At 36.1% G+C, this 17,513-nt stretch overlaps 1 protein-coding gene across 15 annotated transcripts in view; it reads right to left on the minus strand.

Moving 5' to 3' along the window:
• Positions 1 to 2,025: 2,025 nt before the first annotated feature.
• The window catches only part of LOC140157277 (chromodomain-helicase-DNA-binding protein 5-like), a 64,016-nt gene continuing 48,528 nt past the window's right edge, over positions 2,026 to 17,513 (minus strand). For 3 of the 15 annotated variants that reach the window (XM_072180411.1, XM_072180408.1, XM_072180414.1), the window contains 3 exons: positions 7,355 to 7,444; positions 4,198 to 4,252; positions 2,026 to 3,603 (listed from right to left, as the gene is read on the minus strand). In XM_072180411.1, coding sequence (XP_072036512.1) covers positions 3,597 to 3,603; positions 4,198 to 4,252; positions 7,355 to 7,444 — 152 coding nt within the window. In that variant the 3' untranslated portion in view covers positions 2,026 to 3,596. Of the gene's footprint in view, positions 3,604 to 4,197; positions 4,253 to 7,350; positions 7,445 to 9,461; positions 9,619 to 17,513 lie in introns of those variants that run through there. The other 12 variants (XM_072180418.1, XM_072180416.1, XR_011859658.1 and 9 more) reach the window with 7 other exon arrangements.

A 17,513-nucleotide genomic window follows, 5' to 3' on the forward strand; every position in this document is an offset into this window, starting at 1 on the left:
TTTTTGGGAACAAAACGTTGATGATGTCCTATAATAACAAAACGAAAATGCTTTTGTTTGGAGGCTGACCCCTTCCCTCCCCAAAATGTTTGTGTGAAATGTTGAAAATTCCAACCTGAACGATTAACATTGACTGATATCCTGACATTTTCCCCCTCCCCAAAACAATAGGAATTTTGTTTACAAGATGTCAAACTAAGTTTGTTCCTTAAGCAGGTCAACTTGCACCACAAACCAGTTTTAGTGCCACAATACCCCCATGCCCCTCCAAACTCTACCCTTTCAATAACCATGGTCGATGCAGGACTATTCACCCATTGCATGCTTTTGCCATGTGCGAGCAGACCCGATCTGGCAGCATTCATGAATGGGAATTGAACCAGCCATACAACATTAGCCTTTTCGAAGTATAGCATATCCAAAAGGAGGGCAGTCTTCAAGTAGGGTAAAACCCGGCAAATTCAAAAGACTTTACCCACTTTGTGCAGCGCCATCCTATTGTGTCAGCCATATCTCAAAAAAGGCTAATTGTGTTAAGTTATGCAATTGTTCCTTTCATGTCACGCCAGTTCGAGGCTCTCCATGCATCATGGCGGAACCATGCAATAGGCGAATAATAAAGATCCACTGTAGCCATAAACCCTACAATTGAAGACCGAATCAAAAAGACTAGTTCGTGTCTGAAATCAGGGCAAGGACGCGGCATTGATTGCTGACCTGCGCAGTACAGCATTTTTGGTCTGGTTAACAGGACGTCATATGCAAACTAGTATTTTTAATTCGGTCTTCAATTATAGCAAGTTAATAGAGGTAACTAGTTTAAAATTCAACAAACACAATCCATACAAAATATGTTATACTTTATTTGTGTTCAGTATTATTTTTATTCTTGATTTATTCCACAGCATTAATAGTTACAATAACTTTACCACCATGTGTAAATGTAACATTTTATATCACAAATTATGCTAACATTTTGTTCCCTCATTCAAAATCGTGTCAGTGATTCAAAGAATAACATTGACTTGTGTAAAATACATAAAATATTAAGTGCCTGGAACCAAAATTACATTTTGTCACTTGGCATTAATTTCCTTAATTTCAATATCTTTATAATCATTAAAATCTATCAAAACAAAAGTGACATTCTATTAACAACCCTTACCCCCTCCCTCCTTATCCCTAATTGTTTGAGCTGAGTGGAAAGTGTTGAGGTAGCCATGCTCAGAGCTTGTCTGTGTATGCGATAAAACAAAATATTTTATAAGCTTCCGTAATTCTTTGCAAACTTAAAATTAAGTAACGCAAACTTAAAATAAGAGTTGCAAAATTCCCGGACAAAGAGCTATATTGGGTATTACACTTGAAACCACATCCCCTCTTGAGAAAGATTTGGAATTACTATCAAATGCAACCTAATTGGCCATTCCAAATCCAAAAATTTCATTTTTATAAAACAGTGGAAAACACAGACATTTTGAGATTCCTATCATCAAGGTTTCCTCAAGTAGGAAAAGATTGGGTAAAATGCAGCTGGATTTGAACATTGCAGCTGGCAATTAAAATGAGGACAAATCTCCCATCTGAATTGACCATTTAGTTCAAATAGAATTGAGGATACCAGTGCAATCTTGAAAGTGGAATAGCCCATTTTTACTGCCTATCAATTTGTTAAATGCACATACTCAAGCTGCAAATCTGACATACATAAAACTACATCACCCACCACCAATTCCAACAGATATTGATCATGGGGATACGCACTCAGGTTGCATGCACTTGCATCACAATTTCCGATCAAGTGCTCTGCAACTAGCCGGTGTTACATAATGTCAAAACAAGACAAAAAACCTCTAAATTAGATTTAAATTGTCCATATTTTCCATCTGTATGACATGACTTTGATCCTTGTGCATAATCATCCGCATTCTAAGAACATCGACAATGGATTACACACAGTAATTCTCTAATTCTCTCAATCTTGTTCATTCTTTCACAATCATGCACACCTCCCCTCAATGCCTCATTCTATTCATAACACAATATTGGATACACATACAAAACACAAAATTACACTAATTTCCCAATATAAAAACCCCTTGCCTGTATAGCAACAAATTGTTTAGCAAAAATAGTTTATACAGCCATTTTTCTTCCCAACACAAAAAGGACTGATGGTCAAAAGACACTCCCAAGAAGCAAATGTTCATTTGGAATACAAATCAATTACTCTCTTATAATATTTAAATATTATTAAATAATTTTTGAATAGAATGCTATTTGCACTTTCAAGTGATTACTCGCGTTTACCTAAGAGAAAACCGAGTTAAGTATTCCAAATTCCCATTTAACATACATGGTCCACTTAGCTTACAAAACAAAAATGTACCCTCTCATGGAGTATTATGGATAAATGATTTTATACACTTTTGGCCACAAAAAAGCACAGTGTTTTAAATACAGGATTAATACAAATAAACATGACAAATACTTTTCTATGATATACTACAAAATACTGCTACATAAAAACATTTTGAGAATCCCTCCTATTTCACAGGTTGTGCTGTGACAAGTACCAACAATGAATTCCATTTACCCACAGGAATAAACTTGCATGTGCTGCCCATGCACATAGTTCCATCATCTCAGATCAATTAGTAAATACCCACCACCTTTAAATAAACACATGTCACAAGGTCGGTGCACTTAATATGAAAATAATTTACCTACTCAACATGTATGACATCATCACTGCAATGTGCATGTCCTTTCAGGACCCACACACATTTTCTCATTAAGCAGTGTGTTAAATTATTTATAGATCATGTAGAGAGTATAAAGCAACATGTTTTGCACAAATCATCATTTGTGCTGTATAAATATGTTCCACACATTTCCCTGGTCATTTTAACTTTTTACAATATATTTGAGCCTATTAGAATAAATAACACCAAATAGTGAAATATTCAGATCACTTTGTAACATGTTTAAATAAATTTATACAAATTGTCTTTATTTCAAGATTTTTTTTTAAATTCTTCAAACTGTTACTTATCCAATTTCACTCGTACTTTTTTGTGCACTAACATTTTAACCAGTCTGTATGTCAGATGCCATTCACATGGTCAATAAAAAATACAATGGGACTAGAATCACAAGACCACAGTGAAAAGACGTGATGGGAGGGAATGTGATTTCATCACACCACATCACAATAAATCATCATTGGTCCACGGGTTACTATCCTCTCAAGCAGCACTCTTAAATTCTGTTTCTTGATCTTATCACAAATTTATAAAGCAATATTATTTTTACCTGAATTGGCCTAAATTTGGCTCACAACAAATTGTAATACAGGAGTGCAAATTCTTGTGCACCAAATGGGTGCTTGGGGCTCTTTAGTGACAATGCCCACTTTCAAGAGTTCAGTCAGTGCTCTACCACTGGTGCAGATTAGTGATACTTTGACGAGAAATTGTGAAGTCTACAAGTGAGTGAATGAGGGCAGTGTTGCAGCTGTGTCAATCCCAATCCATACATTCCTCTATTCTATCAGGATGATCTCGTTGGATTTACGGGCACTGCCGTTGCTGGATTTAACGCCTGTAGTCAGAGAAAGAGTGAGAAAAAAGCAAGAAAAAAAAAAAGCAGATGGTTATTATTTTTTTAATTAATTACCTGTTCGTTTAGACATGGATTTACTCCACTCAGGATCTAATGAGCTTTGCTTAATTGATGTTTAAATCCCTTTGTCTTGGCCATTGTTTAATCTCAAGTTTCGGAATGGGTACATGATTCTTCACCTTGGCAAGCTTCAACTATAGGTGGGGTAAATAGCCTCAACATTGATGATTGTGTGTTTTATATATAAAATCCAGACTATTTACCCCATCTACAGCTGTAAAAGCCTAGTAATTGAAAGAATCAATTTTAGTCTAAAATTTTAAGGGCCAATAGTTTGGATAAAAGAGTATTCAGACTTTAGATATATTTCCCCCTATATTCTATGTGGCATGCTTACATGTATAAACTTGAATGTCTGAACCCCATTTCATGATTACCCCATGTCCATTGCCCCTTGTAAGGGTGAAAAGACCAACAATAATGCCCCCTTCTCCCTCTCCCCCTGTCTCAAATGTATGTATAATTTGTACTTTGTAGTAAACAAGGTGCACAAAATTAATGTTAAATTCTTACAGCTCATGATAATATGGATGGCCATACCGCAACACTGCAGTTTCAGGCACTGAAACTTAAGGGGAAGAATTTGAGTAAGAACAAATGAAGAAATTAGAATTATTAAATCATGATTAAATCATGACAATAACATGTAAATTTGGGCAAGCCAGGTGGTTATTTTCTCTATATAAGGCATTCAGAGAAACAATTTGGCAAAAATTAACTGCACATTTTGGTACGGCCATACATTTTGGTCACATCCTGTATTGTCTGTAATAAATGCCCCATAATTTTGCAAAATTGCAATGACAATATTGCATTGACAATATCTATTCAATTGTAAACTTAACTTCAGTAGCATTTTCATTAAAAAGAAATAAGTACAATGTTTGCATGAAAATGCACTTACAAATGCAAATTTGTAGAAATGTTCCAATAATCACAGTATTTACATCAGCCACCATGCAGAAAAAGACTGCCATATTTTGCCCAATGGTTAGGCTGACATAGTAATTTATCACTGAAAATTTGCAATGCGTTCTTTTTCAGAAATAACACAAACGCCTTCTTTTTCAGAAAAAGCACACTCCCAGGCCATTTATTAGAGACAATATGTTATATAGCAAGCATTGACTACAAACTACAGGGATTTACTACATGTAACTTTTAATTACATGCATATATGACAGTTGGGTTTAAAGTGAAGAGTGGGTATTTGTGACCGTACAGCACGAATGAGCCGTAAATGTCCTCAATTGTATTCTGAGTTACAGTGTAAAATGGGCATGAAGGTCGTATTCATAGGTACCTCAATTTGGTGCTACGTGTACCTCATTTAATGAGATACACGTAGCACCAAATTGAAATACCTATGAATATGACCTTCATGCCCATTTTACACTGTAACTCAGAATACAATTGAGGACATTACTGCTCATTCGTGCTGTACTGTCACATTTTAATGTAACTGTATATAAATTTCTCAACACAACCAATAGCAAGAATAAGAGAAGAGACACTTGATTTCTTAACCTGATCCAAGCAATCCCTGAAATGTACCACAAACCATAAGACCGGATATAATCATAATTAATTTGTGCAAAAATTACACTTTTGCATGTTAAAACTTGCAGGTTTATGTAATAATTTTCTTTTTAACCTCAATTTGATCAGACCATTCTGGCAGGGGCCAAAATCGAAGTATTTTAAATTAACTGTGTGGATCTGGTTTGAGGATGATTTCACAAACGCACAGGGTCAAGACTGATTGTGTGTTGGAATAATCAGCACAAATTTCCTATTGTATGGGTACTGGTAATGGTAATGGTATTTGAGAGATCGGCCCCACAATACTGGTAGCATAAGGATGATTCGATAGTTCTTAAGCAAGCAAGCATTGGATCAATCAAACAAGCGACCAAATAAGCACTCATATAAGCGGGTAAGAGATCTATTTCCTGACAATTGACCTGACCCTTGGATAGACTGTGGCTGAGTGCTTGTGTGCAGCATTTGGTATTTACACGGTCTTCCGGAACCAGGCTACAGCAGGGGCCAAAGGGTACTACCACCCCACCACTACACAAACACATCCCAAAATATTAATTTTTTTGCTATGGCTAGATTATATCTGGAAGACTTTCATCCCGATACTGAATGCTGGTTCTCCACGATTTAAGTCTCTGCTATTTTATCAGTCATATCAGTTTTAAGTAATCAGTGGAACCTGAAGGAGCAGAGAACCTGCATTGTAGTCTAAGTGCCATATCAGAGCTAAGACAGAATAAAGATAACCATATCTAATAAAAATACTCTATGCTAAAACTTAAGTTTGTTCGGCTTATCATAGGCGAAAATTGTTCTGTTTTTCAGTCACGCATTAAGCGACACGCAACTAGCGAAGTCTTGCACCCAACTGCGCGCATGCCATTCAATATCAATACACGATGTTAAGTGTCATTTTCTCCACTAATTATAAGCCGAACAAACTTGACACACTTCCACACATGGGTACTACTGTTTTGGATAGTTATAAATCAAGAGTTAAATACATGCCAGCAACTTGAGAAAACTCTAAAATTATCACCTCATTGTAAAATCTGCTATCTCACATTACACCACCTGTGATTGACAGGTGAGCTTACGGAATATACACAATTGTTGAGTGTGATTGTATGACGTCACAAGTGGTATAATATAACATGTCTGTAAAATCTATCTCAAATACCAATAAATAAATCCCTGATATGAACATATTTTCTGCTTTCCAAAAATAGCCAAGATACTTGGAATGATTTTCTTTCTTTTCTTCCCGACTATACACCCAATCTCTGGCCATATATATGGTGTCATTGTAATCAGCTTTAACAGTTAACAAAATCAGCCAACATAATAAACACATAATTTATAGCTATCCATTGTTTCTAGGAAGTTGAAACTAATAACTAAGACAAGTTGACAAGACATGGCGTAAAACATCTCACAAGTTTACTGCTTGAATTATATTGCTTTTACAAATAACAGCATTACTTAACCCCTGAGCACTACCTGCCGATCTAACATTGCCTCTGATTGGCCAATTACATGATATCTTCACTTTAATCACCAATCAGGATGGAGCTTTGCAAATAATTCACCCCAATTTTTTTGTGTGGTGAAATTATTCTAACAATGTTGCCGATTGGTCCAATTGATAATGAAAACTTCTTTTTGGCCAATCGGCATGTAGTTCTCATGGGGTTAAAAGGCAAGTGCTCAGGCAAACATGCAAGCAACAATTTGTGCAATTTCTTTATGCTGTTAACTCTCGTGCATATTCAAAATCATGCAAAGCATATTCATTGCTGAGGTTTTTGAGGGGTAAGAACAGGTAGGCAAAATGCACATTGACTGAAAATTTGATCTAAATTTCTTTGTGTGTAATTAATAAAATCATCTTGGTTAATTTACCATATTCAAAATTGTGAATTTGGAAATCAGGAAAAGATGATTTGGCGGCCAAATTTTGTCATCTTCAATTCAATGTTTAGAGCTTGCCCAAATTGAAAGATAATGAAATCATCAGCAGAAATTTTCTAGCAGTAAATTTTCACTGAAATGTATTACATCACCAAGTACGAAATGGTTAGCCAGAATGGGCAAGGATGAATAAAACATGAATTTTGTACTCACTTACCCTGGTGGGCACTGTCAGATTTGGGTGCCATGCTCGTAGAGGGCACCATGCTTGTAGAGGGCCCCATGCTTTTCTTGAGCTGAGTTGGTCCTGGCAGGGAGGAATGAGGGAAGGGGAGGGATGGCAAGTGAAAAAAAAATCAAATTAGCTATACATTCTCTTGCCCTGTGTTGGATAATGGAAGCAAAATAATATACGGGTACAATTAGCTTGTCTAGATGCACTTTGCAGGCACATCACAACAATCAGCCATTTAACATTTTCCCTTTTTCACTGCAGCACCACAATACTCTAGTGCTTGCTGTTTTGTTCACACTTTGCATTGGAGCTACGTCAGCTACCAACAGAGCAGCATACTAACAATTTATCTACTTTACCTGTTTAACTATCTTAAGACATTTGAACATATTTTGGTACATTGCAAGTACTCTAACATAGATCCGAGAACACCACATTGGTAGAAAAAAAAAGGCCAATGAAATGCAATGTTTTGTTTATCTGCGCCTGGTTTATACATGCATGAAAAGGAGCAATATGGAATGAGCTACAAACAATGTGATGTTGAAACTTGTCAGAAAATGATCATGCAATGTCCCATGCACATGCAATGTAATGTCTTGATTAGAATGGACTCCTTGCCAGGGTTTTAAAAGCAAAATTGACCCGAAATTCAAAATATTAACTTCAAAAAGCAGCTTCCTAGATATTCACTTGCTACCAAATTTTAAAGTGTAGTTTTCTTTGGAGATATTTTATGTTCAAATATTGAATTTTGAAACTCAACATCCTATTTTGCACATGTAACAGCATACCCCAAAATAATTGCAAGGTTTTCTTTCTCCTCCTTTTTAGTGAAAAACAAATATCTATTTGATGAGAAGAGCTAAGTATGAAGCACTACAAACTAGCTCTGACTGAAACAAGATTTCTATTTTAACACTATAAATAACAGAACCGGAAATATTTTACAGGCCTGCAACTATAACTACTTTTTTTTAGTTTTAGTTTTGTCTCCTCTGCAAAATAATATTTGTGTTATGGCTGAACAAACATGCAAATGACAATAACATACAACTTGGGGAATGGGGATCTCATGCAACATACATGCATACAAAATGCAAGAAAGAAATAAGAAGAAAAATCTCTCAAGTCAAAAAAAAAAAAAAAAAAAGAATTGATTTGTTCACAGAACGCACACATTCAAACGTACCACATCAAACCACACACTATTGGTCAAGTTCCCCCTGGTCAAGTTCCCCCGTCTTAATTTTTGTGACAAAACTCAAAATACATTTTTTTTTTATTTGGATTGTTCAACATGTTAATGCTTAACATTTTCTACAGGCAAGAAAGAAAATGAGTTACTAAGCTTGAAAGTTGTTTGATAAGAATTGAATTTCGACTGATTTCATCCCCTGGACAATTTTGTGCCTATTTTTGCATTTTTCTCAAAAATTATAGCGCATTGGTGAAAAGTAAGAACGTATATTATAGGGGCAAGGACTACAACTACTGCACTGAAAATTCAGCAACTCAAGGCAGGTTGTTATTGATTTATCGATCAAATATTGGTTTTCCCTCATTTTTGACTGTAACTCCACAACTGCTGTTTGTGCTGAAATAAAATTTCCAGTGCAGTAGTTGTAGTCCTTGCCCTATAATATACATATCTTACTTGTCACCAATGCGCTATAATTTTGGAGTAAAATGCAAAAATAGGCACAAAATTGGCCAGGTGTAGTACCCTTAAATGACGTTAATATCCTAATGTTTCGAAGTGACCAGGATACCATTTTGTAACTTTCTCCTGCACTATCTTGACATGCAGTAAGCAATTGATTAAAAACACACAGAAATCACCTAGCCTGATAAATATTTCAAACATTCTATTTTGATTGCGTTCCCTGCCAGGCATTTTTTCTAATTGTTGCAATGCAGTGCAATGATCATTATCACAAAAAACTTCCATGTCATGCACATTACAATTTCTAATATCACAGCACCCAATCTCATACTGCAATCAAGCAACGCGTCAAGAGAAAATACACAAAAACTGGCAACCCCTGCATGGCAGTAAGAGTGTTGCTGCATTGTGTAGTATTACTACCTGAATTGGAGATGGCACTAGAGGCGTTGCTAAGCATGGTAGTGTAGTAGTTGCCCAGTAAGGCGCAGATGAGGGCGCCCGCCACCGCTTTTGGAGGACGGTCCTGAGCGACCCGGAATGACCTGCACATTACCCTGGGGTAACGGCTGGATAGCTGCTAGGAGATGGGAGTAAGCAGAGAAGCAATTGTGGTGGAAGGAGGAATATGGTAGAGGACCAAATTAGTGGCAATGGAATCAAGTAACATCATGCAATCAATATCTGACAGTAATAACTAGAGTTGTGTTGGTTGCATTGAATTTTTAAGAGAGCAATTGATTTTGAGCAAGACTTGCTTCATTTTTATGTGTTATAATTAAATAAAACTTGGATGGAAGGACACTCGGCAAGAAAATGCAGTAGAATGTTGACCCTACCAGGCAAGTTCAAATGTTGGCGGCCAAATTCTGAACCACAACTATTGGTATTGGTCCCAGCTGGGTCCATTAATCAGTTGACAAAAATATCTTGCATTATCTTATTAAAATATCTTATTAAAAGATGGACTATAAAGCCAGAAGCAATGAACAAGACTAAGATTTCTAGGGGAGAAATTGTGCAAAAATCAAAACAACCCAACTTTTTGATGGACTTGCTTTTTTTTTTTTATGGTAAAAGCCATTTTGTGAAAAAATGTAGAAATACATGATGACTATTCAAAGAGGGGACAACTCTAGTTATTGAAAAATCTTGTGATTATTGTTATGCAAATTATGTGAGTTGTTATGCAAATGAGAATGTGCAGGTATTGAAAGTTAAAACAGGTGCTCAGTAAGTCAGATGAGTCAAGTCAAAGAGGCTGTGAGAGAGACCAATCACCAATAGAGGTAAAATACCAGGACTACCCAAGAGTGTTACAGGTGCATGCAAAAGAGTCTACCCTCCACAGTTGGCTCCATATAATCAATCATTAGTCATGTTGTATGTTACTGATCAACTAGTACCATTTGATTGATTTAGTACTAATTATCAATCATGTTAATTAAGTCAAAAATTGTGTGACAACAGCTCACTCAACGGAAAATAAGACGTTACAAACAAGAAAAGAGACAAATATTAGTCACACAATGGATAAGGTTGTTAGACATGACATGGGCTGGGTAAGCCCTTTAAATTAATATTCATATGGTGCTTCTTCCTCGTTCAAGTTGTGATGACGAAAACAATGGGTTAGACAGGCTTCAATGTGATGTTATTTGCAGGGCAATTAAAAGCAACCCCTAATGGAAACCATTTTTTTAATTCAAATTTTATTTTCACATGTTAATTAACACAAAGAGGAAATTAATTAAGAGAAATAATAGCAGAATGATGGCTTCTGTTATTAATGAAAATACAATTTTGGTGGTATTTATAACCCCATGGCTTTATACTGACCAATCAAGAACCTTGTGTCATCTGTTATCAGTTAGGCACGCAATGGGCTATTCCAGTTGAAATCCATGTGGAAGACATGATCGTAGTCTCCCACACAGGGGGTGTAGATTTCAAACGTTGTCATCCATTCAGGTAGCCCTATTTGAAATCCACACTCCCTGTGTGGAAGATTAAGATCATAGTTCAAGCCTTCCATAGGGTGTGGGCCTGTTTCAAAATGGGTCATCAACTTGCTCAATTTTAAAACTTCCTTCTAAATGAAGTTACAGTACATTTTATGTAAGATTCATATCTATCCTTTCATAAAATAACATTTTTCTTGTGAAAACTACAAAATTTCTTAATTATTTTGATGTTTTTTCACAGGTATACAAAAAGCATAAGCATGTCGGACGGAATTTTTGGAAACAAATAACAGGGGCTCCTTGAGCACTTATAATTCAATTGTTTTATTTTTTTGTACTTGCACAATAAATATACACCTTACTAAGTTGATAAATATAAAAATTAAAACCATATGTCATCAGCTTAAGATTTCTTGCAATTTTAGAAATGTAAACACTAAATTTTCCGTCCGACATGCATGAATTTTCCAATAAGTTTTTCCTGTAAAAAACTACTCAAAATTTTATTTATTTATTCCTGTGAAGTATCCATGAATTTAATGTAGAAAATGAATCAATAGTTGTTTTAGTCAATTACCTTTAAAAAATGGACAAATTAAGGGCTACATTTTTTTCCGTCCGACATGAAAACCAGCATGTCGGACGGAATTCTTTACAAGGGCACATTTTGCATTGCCCCCATGCAGGATAATGGCATATTTCCCACTTAAAAATGACCAGTTTCATCACATGTACTTTCCTGCAGTCTGATTGGACAAAAGTAGGATGTTCTGTACAATGTACACTATATGCAAATTAGCCTAGGATAATCTGTCATTTGTGCAGAACAAGGTGTACATGTAGCAGTTTTTCTGGCTTCTAATCTGCTCACACATGTCTGCTAATAGTGTGGTCGTTGAAGAGGAAAAACCGTGGCTACCCGGAAAAAATTGGTAAAAAGCTGATTTTTGCACTAGACAAGCAGAATATATCATAGAACATCATATCCAAAATCCCCAGAAATCCTTCTTGGGGAATTCGTTTTATCCAAGATGGCCGCCAAAATGGCCGTCACAACATATAATTAGGTGTATCTTAGCTTCTAAAGCAGATATGATGATGATTTTAGTGTCTTTGAATAGGTTTAAGAGGTCAGAGAATTCAAATTTGTACAAACCTAACACACTGATGTAAGTCAATCACACTGAAATCCAAGATGGCCGCCAAAATGGCCGCCACAACATATAATTAGCTGTATCTTAGCTTCTAAAGCAGATATGAGGATGATTTTAGTGTCTTTGAATAGGTTTAAGAAGTCAGAGAATTCAAATTTGTACAAATCTAACACACTGATGTCTTCAATCACACTGAAATTCAAGATGGCCGCCAAAATCCCACCACCACATATGATTAGATATATCTCCGCTTCTGAAGCAGATATGATGATGATTTTAGTGTCGTTGAATATATTTCAGAGGTCAAAGAATTCAAATTTGTACGTATCTAAAACACTGAAGTCTTCATTTACACTGGAATCCAAGATGGCCGCCAAAATGGCCGCCACCACCACGTGTTATGATTAGGTATATTTTGGCTTATGAAGCAGATAATGATAAAGATTTTAGTGTCTTTGAATAGGTTTTAGGTGACGCAGAAGACAATTTTGTATTTATGTCTAACTAAAACAACACAGAATTCTTTAGTTAACTTTAATGCGATACGATGTCTGGGGTTGGTTGTTGCAACGAACTAGAAATCTTTAAGTATATGTCTTTACTGACACTCCAATCCAACATGGCCCTCAATATTGCTAAAATCAAACATGATTAGCTAAATATCTCAGCTTCTGAAGCCAATATAATGGTGATTTTAATCTTTGAATAGGTTTTTAAGAGAATGTAGGTTTTAAGGGTCAGAGAATTGTTGCAATTACTTAAAACCCGGGCTATAACACTGAAGTGCAAGTGCAATAGAATCCCAAATAGCTGCCACCACATGTGAATATATATCTCTCAGCTTCTGAAGCAAAAGTAGCTGTCTTCGTTCTCATCTACAGGTATAATCGCCTCAGCGTTTTGGCAATGTTCTCCTGTGTAATCTTCACAAGCTGTGACACATTTAAGTCCATTTTTGGGACAGGATCATCTGTTATTTACACAAGAATTCCTGGAGGAAAGTTTACAATTGTATCGTACAAGCTTAACAAGCTATGTGGTGCTGCATCTAAATTCGTAAGGACCGGTGCTAGTACGATGTCAGAGTGTTTCCAGCCCCATTGCTTTAAATTGGATTCAAGTCATTGTTTGTTAGCTTTCTCCAAAGTATGACCTGTAAAACAACCCGCAGACTGTGATAATACGCTGCTCTTTCAGTAGGTGAAAGCTTTTGTCGATAGCTGTGGATCAAATGATGCTTTATTTGATGATACCATCGCCATGGATTAAGCGAACCATAGACCGTTTAAAGAATCTTCTTCTCTGCCACCATATAAGATAACAAATAATCTGATGCCAGCTGTACCAATCTGTTCTAATGTCGCCTCAGGATCGCTCATCTAGGATGATATCTGCTGCAATTCTTTTATCTTCTTCAACAAACTTGTCTTTCCATGTCCAAATGTTGCAGAGGTTGAGTCGCAACCACTACATACATGGATAAACAAGAGATGGGATGTCACTACTTCACCAGCTTTGTTAACAAGGTCTTGAACTTTCCAAACCACCAACCCTTTCTTCTCTGGATGGAAGTAGATATCAGCCATAGTCTGGTCTCAGTGGTACATCAAAATGACAAGTATATCTGTGTCATCTGCTACTACAGGTACTTCTCTTGTCTTGCAAATTTAAGGGTACATTCGATTCCACTATCAAAGTGTCAGCATCTCCAGTACTATTGTGCACGATCTGACCATTGGTTTCCAAGTATCGACTCAGCAGCGAGATAAACTGACTGTTGTTCTTCTCATTTGAGAGGAAGGTCTGCTGGTCATGGTGAGAACCTTCATAGATTCTGTGAGGTGAATATGATAAGAACAAATGCCAGTTTATCTCGCTGCTGAGTCGATGGATGGTGCACAATAGTACCGGAGATGCTGACACATTGATAGTGGAATGTACCCTTCAAGACTCCTTCAATATTCAAGACAAGGAAGAGAAGTGCCACTGGGGACCAGAATATAGCTGATATCGGTGGGTTGGAAAGTTCAAGACCTTATTAACAACGTTGGTGAAGTATTGACATTCCATCTCAGGTCCTGTTTATCCATGCATGGAGTGGTTGTGACTCCACTTCTGCAACATTTCGACAACAAGTTTGTTACAGAAGATAAGAAGAATTGCAGGAGATATCATCCTAGATGAGCGATCCTGAGGCGACATTAGAGCAGATTGGTACAAATGGCATCAGAGTATTTGTTGTCTTATGTGGTGGCGAGAAGAAGATTCTTTAAACGGTCTGCGTGTTCGTTTAATTCATGGCGATGGTATCATCAAATAAAGCATCACTTGATCCACAAAAGCTTCCACCTAGTTAAAAAGAGCAGCATATTTCCACAGTCTGAGTGTTCTTTTGCAGGTCATACTTTGGAGAAAGCTCACAAACAATAACTTGGATCCAAATCAATGGGGTTGGAAACTCTCTGACACCGTACTAGCACCGGTCCTTATGGATGTAGATACAGCACCACAAGGCTTGCTTAAGTTTGTATGATACAAATGTAAACTATCCTCCAGGAGTCCTTGTGGAAATAACGGATGTTCCTGTCAAAAAAAAGGGATTTAAATGTGTCACAGCTTGTGGAGATTGCAGAGGAGAAAATTGCCAAAACGCTGAGGCGATTATACTTGCAGATGAAGTCGAAGATAGCTACTGTTGCTTCAGAAACTAAGATATAGAAAATCATGTGGTGGCAGCTGTTTTGGATTCTATTGTTACTGAGCACTTACTTCCGTGTTTTAAGTAATTGCAACATTGAAATCTGCAACCCCTAAAACCTACATTCTCTTAAAAGCCTATTCAAAGATTAAAATCATCATTATATTGGTTTCAGAAGCTGAGATATACAGTTAAGCATGTTTGATTTTAGCCATATTGAGGATCATCTTGGATTACAGTGTGAGTGAAGAATTGACTTAGTACTTTAGATAAATAAATTGACTTCTGCGTCACCTAAAACACATTCAAGACACTAAAATCATTATCACATCCGCTTCATTAGCCAAAATATACTTAAACATAACACGTGATGGTGGCGGCCATTTTGGCGGCCATTTTGGATTCCAGTGTGAATGAAGAATTTAGTGTTTTAGATACGTACAAATTGGAATTCTTTGACCTCTGAAATATATTCAAGGACACTAAAATCATCATCATATCTGCTTCAGAAGCGGAGATATATCTAATCATATGTGGTGGTGGCCATTTTGGCGGCCATCTTGGATTTCAGTGTAATTGAAGACACCAGTGTGTTAGATTTGTACAAATTTGAATTCTCTGACCTCTTAAACCTATTCAAAGACACTAAAATCATCATTATATCTGCTTTAGAAGCTAAGATACAGCTAATTATATGTTGTATGCCATTTTGGCGGCCATCTTGGATTTCAGTGTGATTGAAGACATCAGTGTGTTAGATTTGTACAAATTTGAATTCTCTGACCTCATAAACCTATTCAAAGACACTAAAATTATCATCATATCTGCTTTAGAAGCTAAGATACACCTAATTATATGTTGCGGCAGCCATTTTGGCGGCCATCTTGGATAAAACGAATTCCCCAAGGGGGATTTCTGGGGATTTTGGATATGATGTTCTATGATATATTCTGCTTGTCTGGTGCAAAAATCAGCTTTTTACCAATTTTTTCCTGGTCAAAATGTCCAACGACCATACTATAATTACACTGTATGTGTGTGTGTTCACTGTGAAGGTTTACAAGCTCATATTTTAATTCCAATTACTGACTTTTTTACATTATTTTGTGTAATTGAAAATAGATTAGTAGTCTGTAATTTTAAATCCCAACACTTTTCATGATAACTAAGGGCCCTGATGTAGGGCCTCAAGTACATTGAAATTTGAAATTTTTAGCTAACAAGTTACCGCTTCAAATACATGTGTAGGCCGACACACTCACTACACTGTACAATGTACACAGAGAAGAAAACATAAAGTGCATGCATGTCAGTTTATTATGTAAATGTTGAAGAAATAAATGCCACTATAGACTAAATGACTCATAGCCAAAATAGCCACTCTGAGTGTATGGAGACTCGAGGCGGGTATTATGGTCTCAGGTATGGCATGTTTTTGTTTGTTTTAAACATAGTTTTCGCTAAAATCTACATCGATCAGAAGCTCATTTTGCCTGATACTGGTATCTTTACAATTACACAAAATAATGTAAAAGAAGCCAGAAAGACTGCTCATCCCACAGTGCCCTGTGCACAGCATGTATTTGCAGTCTGCACATAATTATGTGCTGCATGTACATCTTGTTCTGCACAGATTAGGCTAATGAAAGTTGATTCTTAGTTTCCCGTCACCCGCCCGCATCGCCTTTTCAATTTGACCGAAACTTTCATTATTTTTTTATAAAAAGTCAATTATCTGCAAATTGAGATGGCAATAACCAAAATTGAAACTCTCAAAATATCTGACATCCCCTGCTGATCATAATCAGCATTTTTCCTTAGTTGTACATGTAGGTAGAGGATGTAGTAAATAATGGAATTTAAGGGTTACCTCGTCATGTTTCAAGTGCCTACAAAAATTGTAAGCACTTTTAAAAAAAAACCCAAATTCAGATTTGTTTAAATCTGTTGCAAAATGTCTGTAATGATGATCTTAGCATTAATACCTGTTTTGAGATGGTCTTTCATCAACAATATCTAGGTAATAGCCATATAAACAAAAGTTTTGACAATAATGAAATTTTCCAAAATAATGAATAATGAAATCATGACCTCATATTTCACTGAAAAAAATGTGATTGGAAACTAATCATTTCACTTCATTAGCCTTATCCTAGGCTAATTGGCATTATTGTGTACATTGTACAGAACATCCTACTTTTGTTCAATCAGACTGCAGGAAAGTACACGTGATGAAACTGGTCATTTTTAAGTGGGAAATATGCCATTATCCTGCATGGGGCCAATGCAAAATGTGCCCTTGTAAACAGTTCCGTCCGACATGCTGGTTTTCATGTAGCCCTTAATTTGTCCATTTTTTTTAAAGGTAATTGACTAAAACAACTATTGATTCATTTTCTACATTAAATTCATGGATACTTCACAGGAATAAATAAATAAAATTTTGAGTAGTTTTTTACAGGAAACACTTCTTAGAAAAGAAAATTCATGCATGTCGGACGGAAAATTCAGTGTTTACATTTTAAAATAGCAAGAAGTCTGAAGTTGATGACATATGGTTTTAATTTTTATTTTGATTAACTAAATAAGGTGTGTATTTATTGTGTAAGTACAAAAAATAAAACAATTGAAATATAAGTGCTCAAGGAGCCCTTGTTAA

This window comes from Amphiura filiformis, chromosome 7, assembly GCF_039555335.1.
Source record: "Amphiura filiformis chromosome 7, Afil_fr2py, whole genome shotgun sequence".
In the NCBI taxonomy this organism is placed as follows: domain Eukaryota; kingdom Metazoa; phylum Echinodermata; class Ophiuroidea; order Amphilepidida; family Amphiuridae; genus Amphiura; species Amphiura filiformis.